Source organism: Buceros rhinoceros, unplaced genomic scaffold (genome assembly GCF_000710305.1).
Source record: "Buceros rhinoceros silvestris isolate BGI_N320 unplaced genomic scaffold, ASM71030v1 scaffold7714, whole genome shotgun sequence".
In the NCBI taxonomy this organism is placed as follows: Eukaryota; Metazoa; Chordata; class Aves; order Bucerotiformes; family Bucerotidae; genus Buceros; species Buceros rhinoceros.
The window spans coordinates 2,266-18,411 of NW_010409956.1; the positions used below are offsets into that span (position 1 = coordinate 2,266).

Genomic DNA, 16,146 nt, shown 5'->3' on the forward strand with positions numbered 1-16,146 from the left:
TGCTGAAAACATTAATTCTGTGAACAAGTGGTTTACTGTAACAGCATTTAAGTCATGAAGCAGTTTTGCATATGTATGTTTCCAGCACCTGGACTGGACTGTTAAGTCCTCAGTGGACTCTTAGATGCCCTGCTTCAAAGCTGAACACATTTGTTCCCTTCCTCCCCCAAAAGAGAAACTTCTGAGAGATGGATTGGTAATGGGAACTGGGCCTGTACAAGTCAAGGGGTTCTTATGTGTCAGCATACGAGAAGTCTGTCTTCCCCTGGTGCTAAGCTTGTGCTCTGGCCCAGGCTGCTGCTCACTGCTTAGCTTGCAGTTAATATTATTTTCTCTGGAACAATGAAGGGTAGCAGACTATAAAGATGACATCTGTATCAGTATGTGACTCGTGTTATTCCTTTGTCAGCTCTCCAACAGCAGAAGAGCCCACAGTAAAGATTGATGATGGTCGCGATGAGAATAATGAATCAGACAGCTGTTCCAAGTAAGCTAATGATATACGAAATGCCTTGTTTACCCCCGGAAGTGGAAGCTGGTAAGCCAAAATAAAGAGACAGATGGCTTGGTCGAGTAGAGATAAGCCCAGTAAATCACTTATTTATTCTAGTACATAATAAAGACAAGTAAGTTCAAGAAGCTTCTCTATGCCTCTGTAGGTGAAAGCTCAACCCAAGAACTAGCTACAAGTCCATCACATTATGGCACATAGGTTCCAAACTGCATTGATTAAGATTTTTCCAAAGGATTGAGTTTGGGAGAGCTCAGAAAAACAAATGCTGGTGAGAAAATGATCTGGAATAGATAATAAGCATCATGCCCTCATCAAAACTAAACTGTCTGAACTTGCTAGTGATTAACTCTGTTCTTGAAGTAGTTATCTTCTAACTTAGTTATTTTCTGTTTAGTTCTTGTCACCAGGTTACTCTTATAGCATACTTAGTCAAGTCAGTGACAAATGAATTGACTTGTTTCTCTTTCTGCAGCTCAAGAACAGTAAGACAAAGCCTGTTGCCTTAGTTCTTTTATGTAACACCATGACTTTTTAGAATTCAGAAGTTTGCATTTACAAATGCATTTCACAAAGGCTTTAAGTATGTGAGCAAGTGTGCCACATTCTCTTCAACTGATCTAAGGTGTTGGCAGGCCAGCTTGGAGTGGTATGTATATATTTCAGTCTTTAGTGTACCTAATAAAGGTATTGTCCTTAGACTGTGGAAGCTGAAGTCTTGGTGTACCTACTACATTTGTATTATAGGATTGACTGGGCTAGGCTGTAGACCAGCAAATGCTTAGTGTAATTATTGCAGTACTTCCTTAGATAACAGATGTTCATAAATGCAAGGAGAACCTCCTATATGCTAGGCTGTCTTGAAGACAAGGCCTGGTATTATGTCCTCGACTTCCACAGGGAAAGTGAATACTAAACCTAAGTATATCTTTCCTGCTTAAGGATGCAGATTTTTTCTGGTTAGACTTTGTTCCTTAGTTTAAAGTGTAAACTAATAATGAGAAGTGTGGGTTAATTCAGTAAGCCCAGGAAGATGCTTCCTCATCACTTCAAAGATACTTAGCCTTGTCTTAATCTGAGTTATTGAGCTGTTAAGGATACAGACCAAGTGAAATGCAATGCTCAAGTTATCCTAGAGGAAACAAGAGCTCCGACAGGATCACTGAGGTTCAGTATGCATTATTGAACTGACAGACTTCCTGTAACAGTGGTATCCCTAACAGTGGCGGGGAGAGGAAGTGCAGTAACTGTATATAGCAGGGAAGATAGGTGAGCAATACAAGAGGAATCTACCTGTACTCTTTGATACTATGTCAGAGCTTTTAGGAGGTCCTACTGTTAGTGATATACTTGGAGAGGGAGTTTTCTCTTAAGTGTTTAAGTGAAGACTTGGTGCCCACAGTAGTTAAGGAATCCCAAGATTATTTAACAGACTGGCAACTTGCTTTTCAAACTGTCAGAACTTGGGGTTTGCAGATAATCGCTTCTACCTTAGATCTTGATGTAGCCTAAAGAGACTTCCAGCTAGTGCGATAGTTACATAAAAGCCTAGCTTTAAACCAGAAAGCTTGAAGCATACTGAAGAGGCAACAAATCTTCTGTAATTGAAAACAGGAGCCAGAACCCTGCTAGAGCTAGAGATAAATCGCAATCAGAAGAACTTAGTTTCAGTAACTCATTTTCTTAAGAGGCACTTGAGTCTTCAATCTGCGAAGCCAATCCAATATTTCCTTCTAAAGGTAAAGATGTATTTGTCTTTCTCTATTCCAAGAGTGCAGAAGCAGTAGTGGAGTTACTAACAAGTGCAGCTTTTTCCAGGCCGGGAAAAAAATCCTCCGATACAATAAGCTAGCATCTTGAAGATACCTTGAGAGATTTTTATCCTTTAATCTTCCTCTTGAGCAATAGCTGTTATATAAGCCTAGTTCTTATAGCTTATAACTGGGCATTGAGCAGACCTCTAGTGTCACTGGAACTGTGACACTGAACAGTGTTATAAATAAGTACATACTGCTGTGCTTCTAGGATCTGTAGCTGATGAATGCTTTTTCTAGCAAGTTCCCAAAGCATTGCTTTCAAGTACTGCCTTAAATTACATACTTCATGAATGCAACTGAATAATCTACTCTTAAAGAAATCACTACTATACAGATTTCTAAAACCAGAAGAATGTGAACAAAAGAATGTAACAATGCTTTTGTGGCTAATATCAGTAGCAAAATGTCACTCATCTTGATGCCAACTCTCTTCTCTTGCAGTGCAATCAAGAGAAAAATTTCCCCATTTGTGATGTCATTTGGATTCAGGTAAAAGATCGTGCTTGTAATGATATGGGCGGGGTAGAAATGCTCCTTATTTCTGGTGTAAGAATTTGGAGAGTTCCTTGAACAACAGTGACTCCAACCTGCTCTGTCTGGAAAGTACTGAACCCCCTATCACCACTAGGAAGGGTGACTTGAGAAAAATTCTTTGATTGGGAAAGAAGTTTTAAACAGATGTGGAATAGCTGTGGATTATAGATTAATAACTAAAACTGAATCTGAGGTAAATGTATGGTTCCACATGAATGATGTCCTCTGTGCAGCTCACTTAAAAATGTGATTTGAGTCCTACACCTGCTTATACAAACAGGCCTCAATATCTGTGTAAGAGGACAGACTTGCTGGAACAACTTAAGACTGGGCTTGTGCTCATCAGTTAAATGTCAGCAATTTGTTCCTGCCTTTCAAGCTGACTTGTATTTTTCTTTTTGCAGAGTATTTGGAGTTGTACTTATCATTGTGGACATCATAGTTGTTATTGTGGATCTGGCTATCAGTGAGAAAAAGGGTGTTAGAGAGATTCTTGAAGGTGTTTCCCTGGCTATAGCACTCTTCTTTCTCATCGATGTTCTGCTGAGGGTGTTTGTTGAAGGGTAAGACATGGGTAAAAATTAAGTCAGTGTGGCAAGTCCTCAAGCGTGTAAAGAAGCAATACTTCTAGCTTGGACTACAAACATGGATGCCCTGTGGGCTAATTTTCTGGTCATAGGCAATGGCCACATCTTTTCTTGGCTGTGTATGTGGGTTATTACTCTTCTATAGAATAATCTGTAAAGTGCTTTTGGTGCACTTTGGAATACTTGGAAACTGCATCAGCTTTGCTGTAACCTATGTGTGTAGATAACAGTAAGCACTGAAGGCTAAGAAAATAATCTTACACTTTAAGAACTACTTTAGGAGAGCTTGTCTCTATCAGTAGCTCTGTATAGGTGATTCTGTTTGTGAAGATGTATTTCAATTTATCCATATGAGCATCTGAAACTCTCTTTTGTTTCAGCTTCAGGAACTATTTCCGATCCAAACTGAATATTTTAGATGCATTCATAGTGGTGGGCACTCTCTTAATTAACATGACATACTCCTTCTCAGACCTTGCTGCAGCAGATCAGATACCAAGGTGAGAATGGTATGGCAGCTGTTAAATGTGAGCTCTCTTCTTGATAGTCTTCTAAGAATTTTCACGGGCACCTCTGAGCTAGATACGCACAGACTAGATCATGAATGTGGCTGTGATAGTGTTTCATGGTACAGATTGAAGGATAGAGACTTTGATCTGTAGTTGTACTGTAGACTTCCTGTCTTGAAGGCAGAGATGATCCCAACTGAAATGTTTAGGTAACTAAAAATGAATAGTGAGGCCATCAAGTGCTCCAACCCAAGCATTTTTCGGTGGCAAGGTGTGCAGCAGCCGTGATAGAGAAAATAGTCTGAAGAAGGTCAGAAAAAAGCTGGATTACAATAGCAAATGAAACAGGCAACTGAGGGAGGATCTCCATTTAATTGCTCTTGAAATAGAGAGGAGTCCTGTTCTGACAAAAGTATTAGCATCTGGCACTAGATGATACCTCAGACTTGGCCATATCCCAGATCTTGATGATATGATCTTCCCACCTAATACTCAGTAGTATCCACACAATCCAGCTAATCCCCAGTAGCAAACAGCAGTCTTAAAGTACCTGATACATCTCAGAATAATTAGAATCAGAGTAGCTTTTTTGTGGATGAAGGTGTACGTGTGACAAGGGAAACTTTGGTGGCAGTCTATAGAGGTAATGTGTCCTGATGGAGGGGTATGGTCTGTTTCTAGTCTGGTGTAGTTGGGTGTGTATTGGGATGAGTTTCCTGTATCCTTGAAGTCTGACCTATAAAAGGATATTGAGACCTGTGTATCAGTCTGGGAGCTAATGCTTAACTGACTAACTTCCTAAAAGGAAGAATGTACACTTCCTTTTTCCTGAAGAGCTGCTTCTCACAGTTGTGGTTCAGGCTGGGGAGAGGGATTGTAGAGTCTTCACTTCAGTGTTGGTTCATCTCCTTGGCTACTGGATCCAAGAGAACTCTGTTTTGAAAACAGCAGGGTGATCATGGATGAGGAACAAAGTTGGGAGAAAAACTGAAGCTTGTCCAGAATGTGATATATATGCATGTGCACCTTAAAATATGCTCACATACCTCCTTAAGGAATGAATGTTATGTTGTCCTAGTCCCTAAGGGTATGCAAAAGAAGCTGCCCCTATTCAGTTTTTTTCATGGAACCACTCATGTAAGCATCTTGGCTGCTTCAAAGTTCAACATCAGGTTCAAAGTTCTTCAACCCAAATCTTCTGCTCAAATTGCTGACTGATTAAACACAAGGTTTATATTGCTCTGTTCTCAGGTTTCTTAAGGCGTGATGTAATATAGCCTGCCTAGTTTCTCTTTTCAGCCATATTTGAGATGGATACTTATACTTGAAGCTTGTTCTCAAGTACGCATTTAAGGAACAAGGATTTGGGCATAACAACATGAGCAGTGTTAAGGGAATTTGTTGCTTGCTGGGCAGAGGTGCCTGTGAAAGTCTGTTTGAGCAAGTAAGGGGGTTCCTGGTTCTGTTTTTCTCCCCAAAAAACTCAATAAACCCATGATATTTTTCAAGCATAGTGTTCTTTCTCCAATCAGCTTGAAGTTCTAGTTCAGTATATGAAACAAAGCTCTAAACTGTATCTGAAACAGCTTTTAAATAACTTCAAGCTTTGCATCTAAGATTAATTTTGCTCATTTTCTTTCATGGTGAATTGGACTCTCATCTAGAATGGTTACTTTCCTCCGAGTTCTGAGAATTGTCATCTTAATAAGAATATTTCGTCTGGCTTCACAAAAAAAGCAACTTGAAGTGGTGACCAGGAGAATGGTTAGTTGGCCTCTTAATATATCTAGGCGACTACTGCCATTTCCAACTCTTACCTCTTTCTCCAGGCAGCCATCAATGATCAGCAGCAAGACTGCCCACAGCCTACTGGTCTGTGACTGATAATATTGCCTAAGCAGCATGTCTGTCCTCTGTCCCTGATGGGGTACTGGAGCTTTGCCTCCAGTATAGCTAATAATTCTTAACTCTGCTCAAGTAAGCAGCAACTTGAGCTCTAAGGGCAGCATACCAAAGTGATTGCAACACCACTATGTCTCAACTGATAATTTCTAGTTTGTGTGGTACATAGACTGTTTTCCCTCATATGGGGGAGGATAGGAATTTTAATGCTTCTGCTGTTTATTCCAGGTGAAAACAAAAGAACCTACTTGTTGAAGCCTATCCATTGTAAATGCCTTATTTTTATCAAGCGCACTACAGTGGCACTTGAAGTTTCAAGTATGTTCTCTTGCTCAGGAATAAGCAGTCTTGGTTATGCTGCCCTTAACTTTCTTCTTTCCTCAGCCCCCAAACACTCAAATAACAATGACAAATGCATGCTGCAATCTACAAAGTGTTCCTTCTACTGGAGTAAACTTTTGATACTTCAGAATAAAGCTCTGTATGGAGCTTCTACCTAAAAGCTAACACAGTAAACATTCTTCCTGGCTAATTTTGTGAAGTTTGCTGTAGCAAAATGAAGCTCTGCTACTCATGACTTTACTTCAGAATCTAGATGGTTGTTTTTCCTAGTAACAGGCAACATTTGTTGATATTTGGCTTTCCTTTGGAAGACTGAGTAACTTTTTTTTGCAGGTCTCTGAAAACAAAAGACGTTACATGAAAGATGGCTTTGATCTGGATCTCACTTATGTTACTGGTTTGTAGAAGCAAGTGATGCTTTGCAGCATGTTGTATTTGGCTAACAATAGTTATTCAGTTAGTAAGTGCTTGACATGAAATACAGGCAATGCTTTGGACTAGTGAAGCTTAAGTATGAAGTCAAACCAGGCCTACTCCATTTCTGTGGGATTTTGAAATATGGATTCCTGACACTGACACTATTCTCAAGGTTTAGCATTCTGGGAGAGAGAGGTTGTACATGTGATGTGTAATGGTAGAAATTCTCCCGAGGCCCAGGGAACCGGAGCTGAGAAACTATTGAGTATTTTTGCCTGTGAGTCTATGGAGACTGACACTTAATGGTAGCTGATGCTTCAGGAAGCATTATTCCCCTGCTCTAGCTGTACTAAATGCAGAAAGAAGCCTCTCAGGGTAGGTGGTTCTTACAATTAGGGTAGAAATAAGCTGTTTCATAATAGAGTTGCTCTCACTCAGGTAGTTCCTATGTGTGGGGAGGGTTTCCCCTGTGATTTGATTGTTGTCTTTTCCACAGACCGCATTATTGCAATGTCATTTCCATCTTCTGGGAAGCAGTCTTTCTATAGGAACCCTATAAAGGTAAAAAATCTCATCTACCAAGTTCAGTATTTCTGAATGGTGTTTCACTTTGAGGCTCCCACTAATTTGCATATGGTCTAGATTGTTGGGCCAGTCCCAGTCCTGCTGTCTTGGCTGTTTGGAATGACTAAATGGTGGTCTCCACTGTGCTGCACTACTTGCACTGTAGTCTTTTATCTAAGCTTAGTGGAATGTAACTCGTAGCGTGTACACACTGTTGCTCTGATGCTCCTGTTCCTTGGGAATGCTTCAGAGAACCAAATCTGTTCTGTTCCAGGTTAATAACAGTATGAGTGAGAACTGTATGCTTATCTAAATGTATTTTAAAGTTCTGTGTTGGAGCTATGCTGCCTGATATTCTGAAAATATAAATATGTAGGGCAAGGAAGACAGCTGGAGTAGCACTCTTATTCCAGACAAGAACCTGGGCTGGAAAGGCCTGCTGTCCAAAGGCTGTTAATGAATGCAGTTGCTGACCACCCACTGTGGTATGGGGGATGAGATGGCAGTAGAAATAAGGAGTAGAGGCACTACTCTGAACTTGTATCTTGTTATTGCTTTAGGAGGTCGCAAGGTTTTTGGACACCAAACATGCAGACCACTATAAAGTCTACAATCTCTGCAGTAAGTATGTTTAGCTGCTGACTATTGAAGTACTGCTAAACAGAAAAACATCTTTTCAAGGTATGATGCTGGCAATGCTAGATCTCCAAGAATTTAGCCTGTCAAAAGTACATAGCTGTCTCTGACTATCCTCTGTCCTGAAGGTGGCTGTTGACTTAGAGGCCCTAACATGGTGTACTGAAGCTTGCAGAGGAGATACTGGATGCTTTGCAGTTTAGATTTCCTTGCTTATGCTGAATTGCTTCAATGTTCCAAATTCTTAAAGAGCAGGAAAACTAAGCCTCACCTAAAACGTGGGGTGAAGTTGAAGGATTTTTCTAATGAAGGCTTAGAAGAATGTGGTGAATGAATAGTTAAACTCTTCTGTTTAGAGGTAGCTAAACTAATGAAAAGTACTTTAGGAATAACTATTCTGTAGCTTCTGCTTTCATAGTAGAACATCAGAGCTGGACGCAGACAAGGTGTCAATACTGAAGTCCTGAAAAAGTAAAAAGGTTATCTAGCCACTGGAGGGATAGATGAGGGGCCGCAGATGAAGATTGTGCTGTTAGCAGCTCCTTACTACTTTGTAGGTGGTCATTGCTATGTTTGATCCTGACAGTGCATCAGAACATTAACTTTCAGGTCTCTAAATAACCCCTATGGAAAGAAATGGTCATCTGGGCCTGGAGATAAATTTTTGCTCAAGAGGTGTGAGACTAAAGCATGCTTGCTTAGCTTCAGTGAGACTATGTCATAGTTTTTACACTTTGATATGTCTATTTATTACTACTGTAAGCACTAGTATGTGCTCAGACCAGCAGTTGTGTGTTTCTTTGTTCCAAGTCTGTTTCCTTTCCTGGCATAACTCTAGGCCTTTCCTTGTAGGTGAAAAAGGTTATGACCCCAAGTACTTCCACTACAGGGTGGAAAGGATATTTATTGATGACCACAATGTTCCAGCACTACAGTGAGTCCTGTCAAGAAATACATACACCATGGTAGTTCTACATGGGCATTTGCTTTGATCCATTAACTTTCCTCTTATCTAGGGACATGCTGAAATTCACTGCCAGTGTCCGTGAATGGATGAGTCAGGATGAAAAGAACATCATTGCAATTCACTGTAAAGGAGGCAAAGGTAGGGCTTTTCATGTATAATCTGTGTATGCTACAAATTACACATTATTCTTATTATGGTTTCTTAGCCATAGCATGAGATGGATTTAGAATGTAACTTAACAAATTCTGCATTGTGACTAGCAACAGCATAGTGCTGTGTGTTTGGCATCACACAATCCCAATTTTAAGTAGCCCAAATTGGTTCTTAATCTAAACTGTCATCTGGTTTCTTAAAATGGTCTTCAATAACTTCCTGCTGTTTGGGCTGCTGGGACAGCAGTCTCCCAGGAAGGCTGGGGATAGGGAGTTGCTGAAACTGCTGTTGTCAAAAGAGTTGAGCTGCTGCTTTGGCTCCCTGACAGCCAGTCACCCACACACAACATCCTGCCCCATAATATACCTTTTTAATTTGTTGCAGTGAAGGTGTGGGATGTTGTAGGTGCTGCTGGATCTTCAACTGAGATACACAAGGTATTATGTGATAGAGTGCAATATAGTCTTATAGGGACAGGCTAGTCAAAGCTGTTGCAGGTGAGCTGACCTGTGGGTGCCATCTGCAGCCTGTAGTATTGTGGGAGCTGTTGAAGTGCATAGATAGCTGTGCAAACAAGCCAAATTTCCCTGCAAGCATCTGCCACATCTTTAACTGCCTGCTCTTTCTCCTGCAAATACTTGGCTTAAACCAGGTATTTACTTAACACAAAGAAGGCTCTTCCCTGACTTGGAAACGTAGCTTAAAAGGTTTTCAAAAACTGAATGCTGAAGCTACCTGCAGGCCAAAACCAGCTTGAATAAGTGCGTGGAGGGTGACTTGACTTCTGTGATTAAATTAAAAATGGAGACTATATTGGAGCCTGCTAACAGCCTTGATGCCTTCTTAGTGGAGTTGGGGAAAAAAATTGGAGCAGATAAAAAGCTCTCGAGGCTTAGAGCATTGCTAAGTGCCAATCTATAACAATCCAGTAGTGTGTGCTTGACTCTCTCTCCTGCTAAATGGAATTTTAAATTCTGGCCAGCTTCCTAAGTATCTCTATCTTGTCTCTTATTCATTCTTCCCAGAAATACAGGCTCTTGACTACTCTAGTATCTCCTGTTATCTCTTCCATTTTGAAAGGTATTTGGGATTACTTTCGTGAAGATGAACTCCTGTAGTTCAACCTGTCTCTTACTTCTCATACAGGCAGGACTGGAACAATGGTCTGTACCTGGCTCATAGACAGTGACCAGTTTGAGAGTGCAAAGGTAACAACTGGCATTTATTTTTTGATTCTTCTAGTTTCAAAATGTTCCTTAAGAACCTACTTAACTGGTGAAATGTGCTAATACTTTACAAAAAGTCTGTACTGGAAAAAGGATACTGTGAACAATCTGTTGTACAAAAAAGTTCTTGCAGATCTTGCTACTACTTAAATTCCTTTCTGGTGAAGGTTGTTTTTGATCAGGAACTGGGAAAGTGGAATTTTAACAGGATCCCAACTTTGGAGGACTTTTTCTTTTGGAGGCATTATAGACCTAGCATCTTGAGCAACAACTTTTTAAAACTATAGATAGCTTCTGAACATGTTCTACCAAAGATAGTAACACTATTTGTAAGTGCAATTTTTTCCCCAACCTCCCTCCAACTCCTGTGAGGCATCAAGAATTGTTTTGTCTTGATTGCTGCCCTTTTGGGGAAAGGGAGAAAGCAGGTTCCAGCCCAGACAGGTGCATGTGCTGCTTTAGTCTCCCAGGTCTGGTCTCAATCTGGAGGCCTGGGTTGCAGAAAGTCCAGGTTATTTAAGGTAACGTGTCCAGATTGTGTATCCATTTAATCACTTGGTTTTATCCAAGTTTGATTTGTGAAGATCCAAAGTAATGTTCAGCTTGGTCTGCCACTGACCCTTTGAAGTATAGAAGTTCTACAGCAATTGCTTGAAAAGCATACTGCTCTCCTGTTCAATGAACTTTGTCAGCACCCTTTCCTGGGTGCCAGACTTAATGTATCTGACTTCCTAATTAGTTCTTTCTTACTGTAGTTTAAAGCCTCCTCTTAGAAGGTACCAAAACAACTGTTGCATGTTTTCACTTGCATTCCTTTATTGGAATTGACTAGTGTAATTCTAGTTTACGTCCCCTTCTCAGGAGGGGGAATGGTGGTATCTTAACCCTTGAAATTATCTTTCTATGTAGGAAAGTTTGGATTACTTTGGGGAGAGAAGAACTGATAGAAGCACAAGTACCAAGTTTCAAGGAGTTGAAACTCCATCCCAGGTAAGCTTGAGCAAGTCTAGGAGCCAAACCAACACTAGCCTTCTGAGTGCTTGTGCTACTCCACCTCCCTCGCCCATGATGATGAGATGCGTAGGCTCTTCCTAATGCTTAACTTCTGAACTTGCTGTACTCTCTCTTCAAGGGCTGGAAGAGTATCAACTGGGAGGGTTGCACTGCATCTTCCCTGACACCCACCCACCCACACACCTCTGTCTGAGCACATTCCTTATGCTTTTCTCAGTGTAATATCAAATCTGAATGAAGGAATCCAAGATAACAGAATTGAGACTAGGAGAACTTTCATTCCAACCCCCACTGTTCAAGCAGGGTGAGCTAGAGCAGGTTGCCCTCACAGGAGCATGACTCTATAAGGCAATTGGGCTGTGTATCACAAATGCACTGTAGCCTGGCCTGGGGAGGGCTGTGGCGCTGCTGTGCCTGGGTGAAGGAATGCATCCTCTAGAGACTGTGTTCATGAGGAAATACAAAACCAGTTATTGCCTCAGCCCACAGTTTGGGGCTTTGCTCGTTTTGATTCACAGTATACTGTGAGGTGAAGCTGGTGACAGTGGTACTTTATTGCTGGTATAAAATAGAATGGAAGTACAGCTGTCCTTCAGAATGTGCATCTGCAAAATGAAAGTATCTTGTGCTTTTAAACATTCTGCCCCTTAAAAAGCTGCAATATGATAGGTCCTTACTTCTTGCTGCACTCAAGTACAGAATTGCTCTTAGAACATGAAGTTTAAATACTGGTTAAAAATGTTGATGTTGAATTTTTCTAGAGGATTGTTTGAACTGGAGAGGGGAAGGAGAACAAATGGCTACTTAGCTTTGGACTTAGGTATTCTGCACCAAGTTCTTAGCTTTCCTATTTAATCCTACTTCTGCCTAGAGTTAGTCTGTTTGGGGTGCAGAAACTGCATAATGTGTCTGGGTTTTTTGCATTACAGAGTAGGTATGTTGGGTATTATGAGATCCTGAAAAGCAAGTACAACTTGAAACTCCCACCAGAGAGACAACTCAAAATAAAAAACCTCAAAATCCACTCTATACATGGTAAGAACTCTTGAATTTGGGCACTCCTCTGTCTGGTAATGGTTTCCTAATACAGGCGGCTGTCTCTCTTGCTAAGCCCATGAGGAACGTAGACTTAACTGGGATTTGAGAATTCAAATGGCATAGTTAAAATACAATGAAGAGCGTTTTGGACTGTGGTTGCCCCATGTGTTCTGTCACTTTCTGGGTGTCTGGTCAAATGGTGGCTCACATGTGATGAGCTGTTTTGGAAGGGGAATGACTTATCAAGTGAGATTTTCTTCACATGTGGTAGATACAGTTTCTGAGCTTGTTATACACACCTGTTTCTGTGTGTGTATACTTGTAACTTTTATCAAAGATTGGAAGTTCAGCACTTCTTGAACAAGAGGACTTCAGACTGCTGTTCTTGTTCAGTCAGTGGAACTAGACTCTACATTAGCCTCTCCACCACTAGTAGTATTCATTGCTACTTCAAAATAACAGCTTTCAACCACTGAATCTTGAGCTACTTTTAGGATTTGAGTTCTCTAAAGTCTATAGCAAGGCATTCTTGAGAGAACAGGATTGCCCTTGGTTTTCATGACCACTTATGTTCCAGCTAATATGTGTTCCATGGTATAATGCAACTCTTTCTTCCTAGGAGTTGGGAAAGGCAATGGAACTGATATGAAGGTGCAGATAATAGTGAGGAAACAAGTTGTACTAGAATGTGTATGTGCCAGTCAAGGAAACTGCAAGGTGAGAGTACTATGAAATCATGTCAGTTAAGTCACAGAAGCTGAAAGCTGACTTACAGGTCAAAAGTGTCTTCCTATAAAAGTTAAATACTGGACATAAAACTATCTAAATGGCTACTGTAAATTCTGAGAGAATGAAAAAGCTAAGCTTTTCTAAATCACAGGAAAAGTAGTGGTAAGATAGTGAAAGATTTCTCTAGAAGTCAGTTAAATGCAATAGCTCACCTGAGTAGCTTAAATTGTTAGCTGTTATTCCAGCACTGCTGTTGTATTTGTATACTGTGAATGAGTAGCTGAATGAGTATTGTCATGAATTTGTCCCTTGTCTATCTGTAGTACCTTATCATAAAGGTAATATTTCATTCTATTATCCAGATCTTCTTTGATTCTGAAAGTGATTCAGTAGTCATTGGCTTGGAAGATAGCCCTGTTCTAAGCGGTGATGTGAAAGTCAGATTTGAGTCGTGTTCTGTAAGTATGACAGCATGAAGAACCTCACTTGAGTGCGAGAGGAGGCTGCAGCATGAACAGCCCCTGGGCTGGCTCTGTCTGCTGTGCTGGGCAGGATCTGTTTTCCTCCCCAGTGACTCCTGCTGTGTAGGAGTGGCCCAACTGTAACAGCTGTTGTTCCACCCCTGTGCAATGAGTGATGCAGTAAATGTTGTTACATCAGCCTGTGCAGTTGGGGGGAGGCATCTGGCTGTTCATACAGTACAACCAAGACATCTCAGTTGAGTACCTGATGCTTCTAATGTGGGTCTCTTACTTCGTTGTATTAAGTCTGAGTGACCTGGTCCTGAATTAACTTCAGTGAAAATAGTGATCCAAGTGTCATATTGGGATCTTCAAGTGTACTGACTCTGGCACTGTAGCTTTGTAAATCAAACTAGTGAAGACAGGTTGGTCTGCAGAAGATGAGTCCTATTGTCTAATGGAGTCTTTAAACAAAGTCTTTGTGTCTAGGATCTCCCAAAAGGCTATGATGACTGCCCATTCTTCTTCTGGTTCAACACTTCCTTTATTGAAAATAACAGGTAAGTGGTCATAATGACTGCCTTCAGATCCTCACTTCTGGTGTCTGAACAGAGCTAAAAGTTCATAAGCATCATATGAAAGCTGAGGTAGTGGGCTGATCAAGCCTGTCTTAGCTTCTGTTTGGATACTGGTTATTAATGACCTTGTATTCAGGAAGATAATGCTAACTGTTCAAATCTAAGGCAGCTCTGCCATCCTCTAAAGCATTGCTGACTGAGAGGCAGGAACTCATTCATTAGCTTAGCAGGCAAACACTAAGATCAGAATTTGGGACCCCAAGCATCAGCACCTCTAAGAAAGGCTTTTTAACTTCCTGCTTTTCATGCTTTTGATGGAGTTAGAAATTACTGTGGTTAGTTCTTCTTGAGACTAAGACTCCTAGTGGAGCTCCAGCTGTTAGAATTTGGGCTGGTTGGTCTTGCTAGGGAAACGATGTAGAAATGCAAAGTCACGAGACCTCCTCTTCTGCCTGCCAAACCTGACAGGTCTAGACAGAAGAACAGTGAATTTGACATAGAAGGTAAGTTATGTCCATGACTGAAATAGGAAGGAAACAACTTCAGTTGTTCTTATCAGAGTATGAGAAGTAGTTGTGAGTCTATGTTCATAACTAAACTTACCTGCAAGGTGCATTGCTGGCTCAGCTTATCTAGTTAGACCAGACCAGTGGCAGAAGAAATGCATGCCTGTTGACTGACAGCCCTGCAAGAGTGCCATCTCAAAACTCACACTCACATTCTTTGTTTCCTCCAGGGCCAGAGAGGGTGCCCCACTAGACTTTCTCTTAAACACAGTTCAGTAGAAACTATTTCCCTTTCTGTGCAGAGAATTCTAGTAGACCTCAGGTGGACTAGGTCTGATCACAAGTGGTACAGCTGCTAAGGTAGTGCTGCTATCTCTGCAGCTCTAATTCAGCCACAGCTGCTGTGCAAATGCTGTGAAGTGATAACCAGACACAAATTTGGTAAGCATTAGAAGTGGAGAACATGCCTGATGAGCTTGACAGTACTGAATCAAATCCCTGATGTTAGGAAGGTCAGTTACTAAATTTCTGCCACTTGCATCCCATCAAGAGGTCTTGAGCTAAGATCAGTAAATGTTACTCTAACAATCTTGCATCTTGTGGCTTTGAGGGAGGCGTGAGGGTGGGGAACACAACCAACAGACCAAACCACAACCCATGATTGTATGTTTATCAGACTGCTTTGGCTCTAAAGCCCTGTGCAAGCATGGCTAATGTCTGTCTGAAATAAAGATCTGGGGCTATGATTAATATTGCGGAGCTGAGCTTGAAGTTATCTTGGCTGGCTGAAAGGAAAAGTATGTCTTAAGGCTGTAAGAGACGCCACTGAATTTTGTCTTTCAGACTGTACCTTCCCAGGAATGAGCTGGATAACCCTCACAAGTCTAAAACATGGAAGGTCTATAGTGAGACATTTGCTGTGGAGGTGAACTTTATTGAACCATAAGGGAAAGCTGGAAGAAGGGAAACAAACTTGATCTCTTCCTGGAGAATGTTTTGCTGCTCCAGTATAAAGTGAAGCAGTCTCATTTTGATGTCCTTAATGTATTTCTGTGTAGATACTTCTCAAATAAACTTATATCAAGTTCTGTTGTGCAGAGCAATAATACTCTGAAGAGTTACTTAATGTCAGCTGACTGCTATGTCATGTTAATGAGCTGTTGGATTCTTTGGAGCTCAAATATATCTACCTACAGGTAATCCTTTCGTTATTATTCTAAGACTATTGTCTGTCGAAGCCAGAGCATTAACCTGATAGTGGGTGGAGACCAGCAGTCTGCAGGAGACTGCTGGAAAAATCTGACACACCTTCCTTGAGGATCAGGGTTTTCCACAGGTCAGTATAATATGGGAATTTGGAGGGAGAAATATTGTGCCAGATGACTACTTGAGTAGAGTTTGCATCACAGAATAGTTTGTGTTAGAGACCTCTAATGGTCATCTAGTCCAACCCCCCTGCAATGAGCAGGCATATCTTCAACTAGATCAGGTTGCCCAGCACCCCAACCTCACCTTGAAAGTTTCCAGGGATGGGGCATCTACTACCTCTCTCAACAACATGTGCCAGTGTTTCATCAACTTCATCCTAAAATTCTTCCTTCTATCTAGTGTAAATATGCCCTCTTTTAGTTTAAAACCTTTACATCTTGTCCTGC

General features: G+C 41.0%; 1 protein-coding gene across 1 annotated transcript in view; it reads left to right on the plus strand.

The window, feature by feature from the left end:
* LOC104492816 (phosphatidylinositol 3,4,5-trisphosphate 3-phosphatase TPTE2-like) overlaps positions 1–15,596 on the plus strand; it is a 17,393-nt gene extending 1,797 nt beyond the window's left edge. The window contains exons 2-18 of the mRNA XM_010135416.1: positions 410–487; positions 2,770–2,817; positions 3,267–3,425; positions 3,830–3,949; positions 5,623–5,722; positions 6,536–6,599; positions 7,116–7,180; positions 7,744–7,804; positions 8,672–8,753; positions 8,836–8,924; positions 10,086–10,147; positions 11,075–11,155; positions 12,109–12,214; positions 12,837–12,934; positions 13,309–13,404; positions 13,897–13,967; positions 15,335–15,596. Of these exons, the coding sequence (XP_010133718.1) occupies positions 410–487; positions 2,770–2,817; positions 3,267–3,425; positions 3,830–3,949; positions 5,623–5,722; positions 6,536–6,599; positions 7,116–7,180; positions 7,744–7,804; positions 8,672–8,753; positions 8,836–8,924; positions 10,086–10,147; positions 11,075–11,155; positions 12,109–12,214; positions 12,837–12,934; positions 13,309–13,404; positions 13,897–13,967; positions 15,335–15,437 (1,483 nt within the window). The 3' untranslated portion in view covers positions 15,438–15,596. The remainder of the gene's footprint in view (positions 1–409; positions 488–2,769; positions 2,818–3,266; positions 3,426–3,829; positions 3,950–5,622; positions 5,723–6,535; positions 6,600–7,115; positions 7,181–7,743; positions 7,805–8,671; positions 8,754–8,835; positions 8,925–10,085; positions 10,148–11,074; positions 11,156–12,108; positions 12,215–12,836; positions 12,935–13,308; positions 13,405–13,896; positions 13,968–15,334) is intronic.
* Positions 15,597–16,146: the final 550 nt, after the last annotated feature.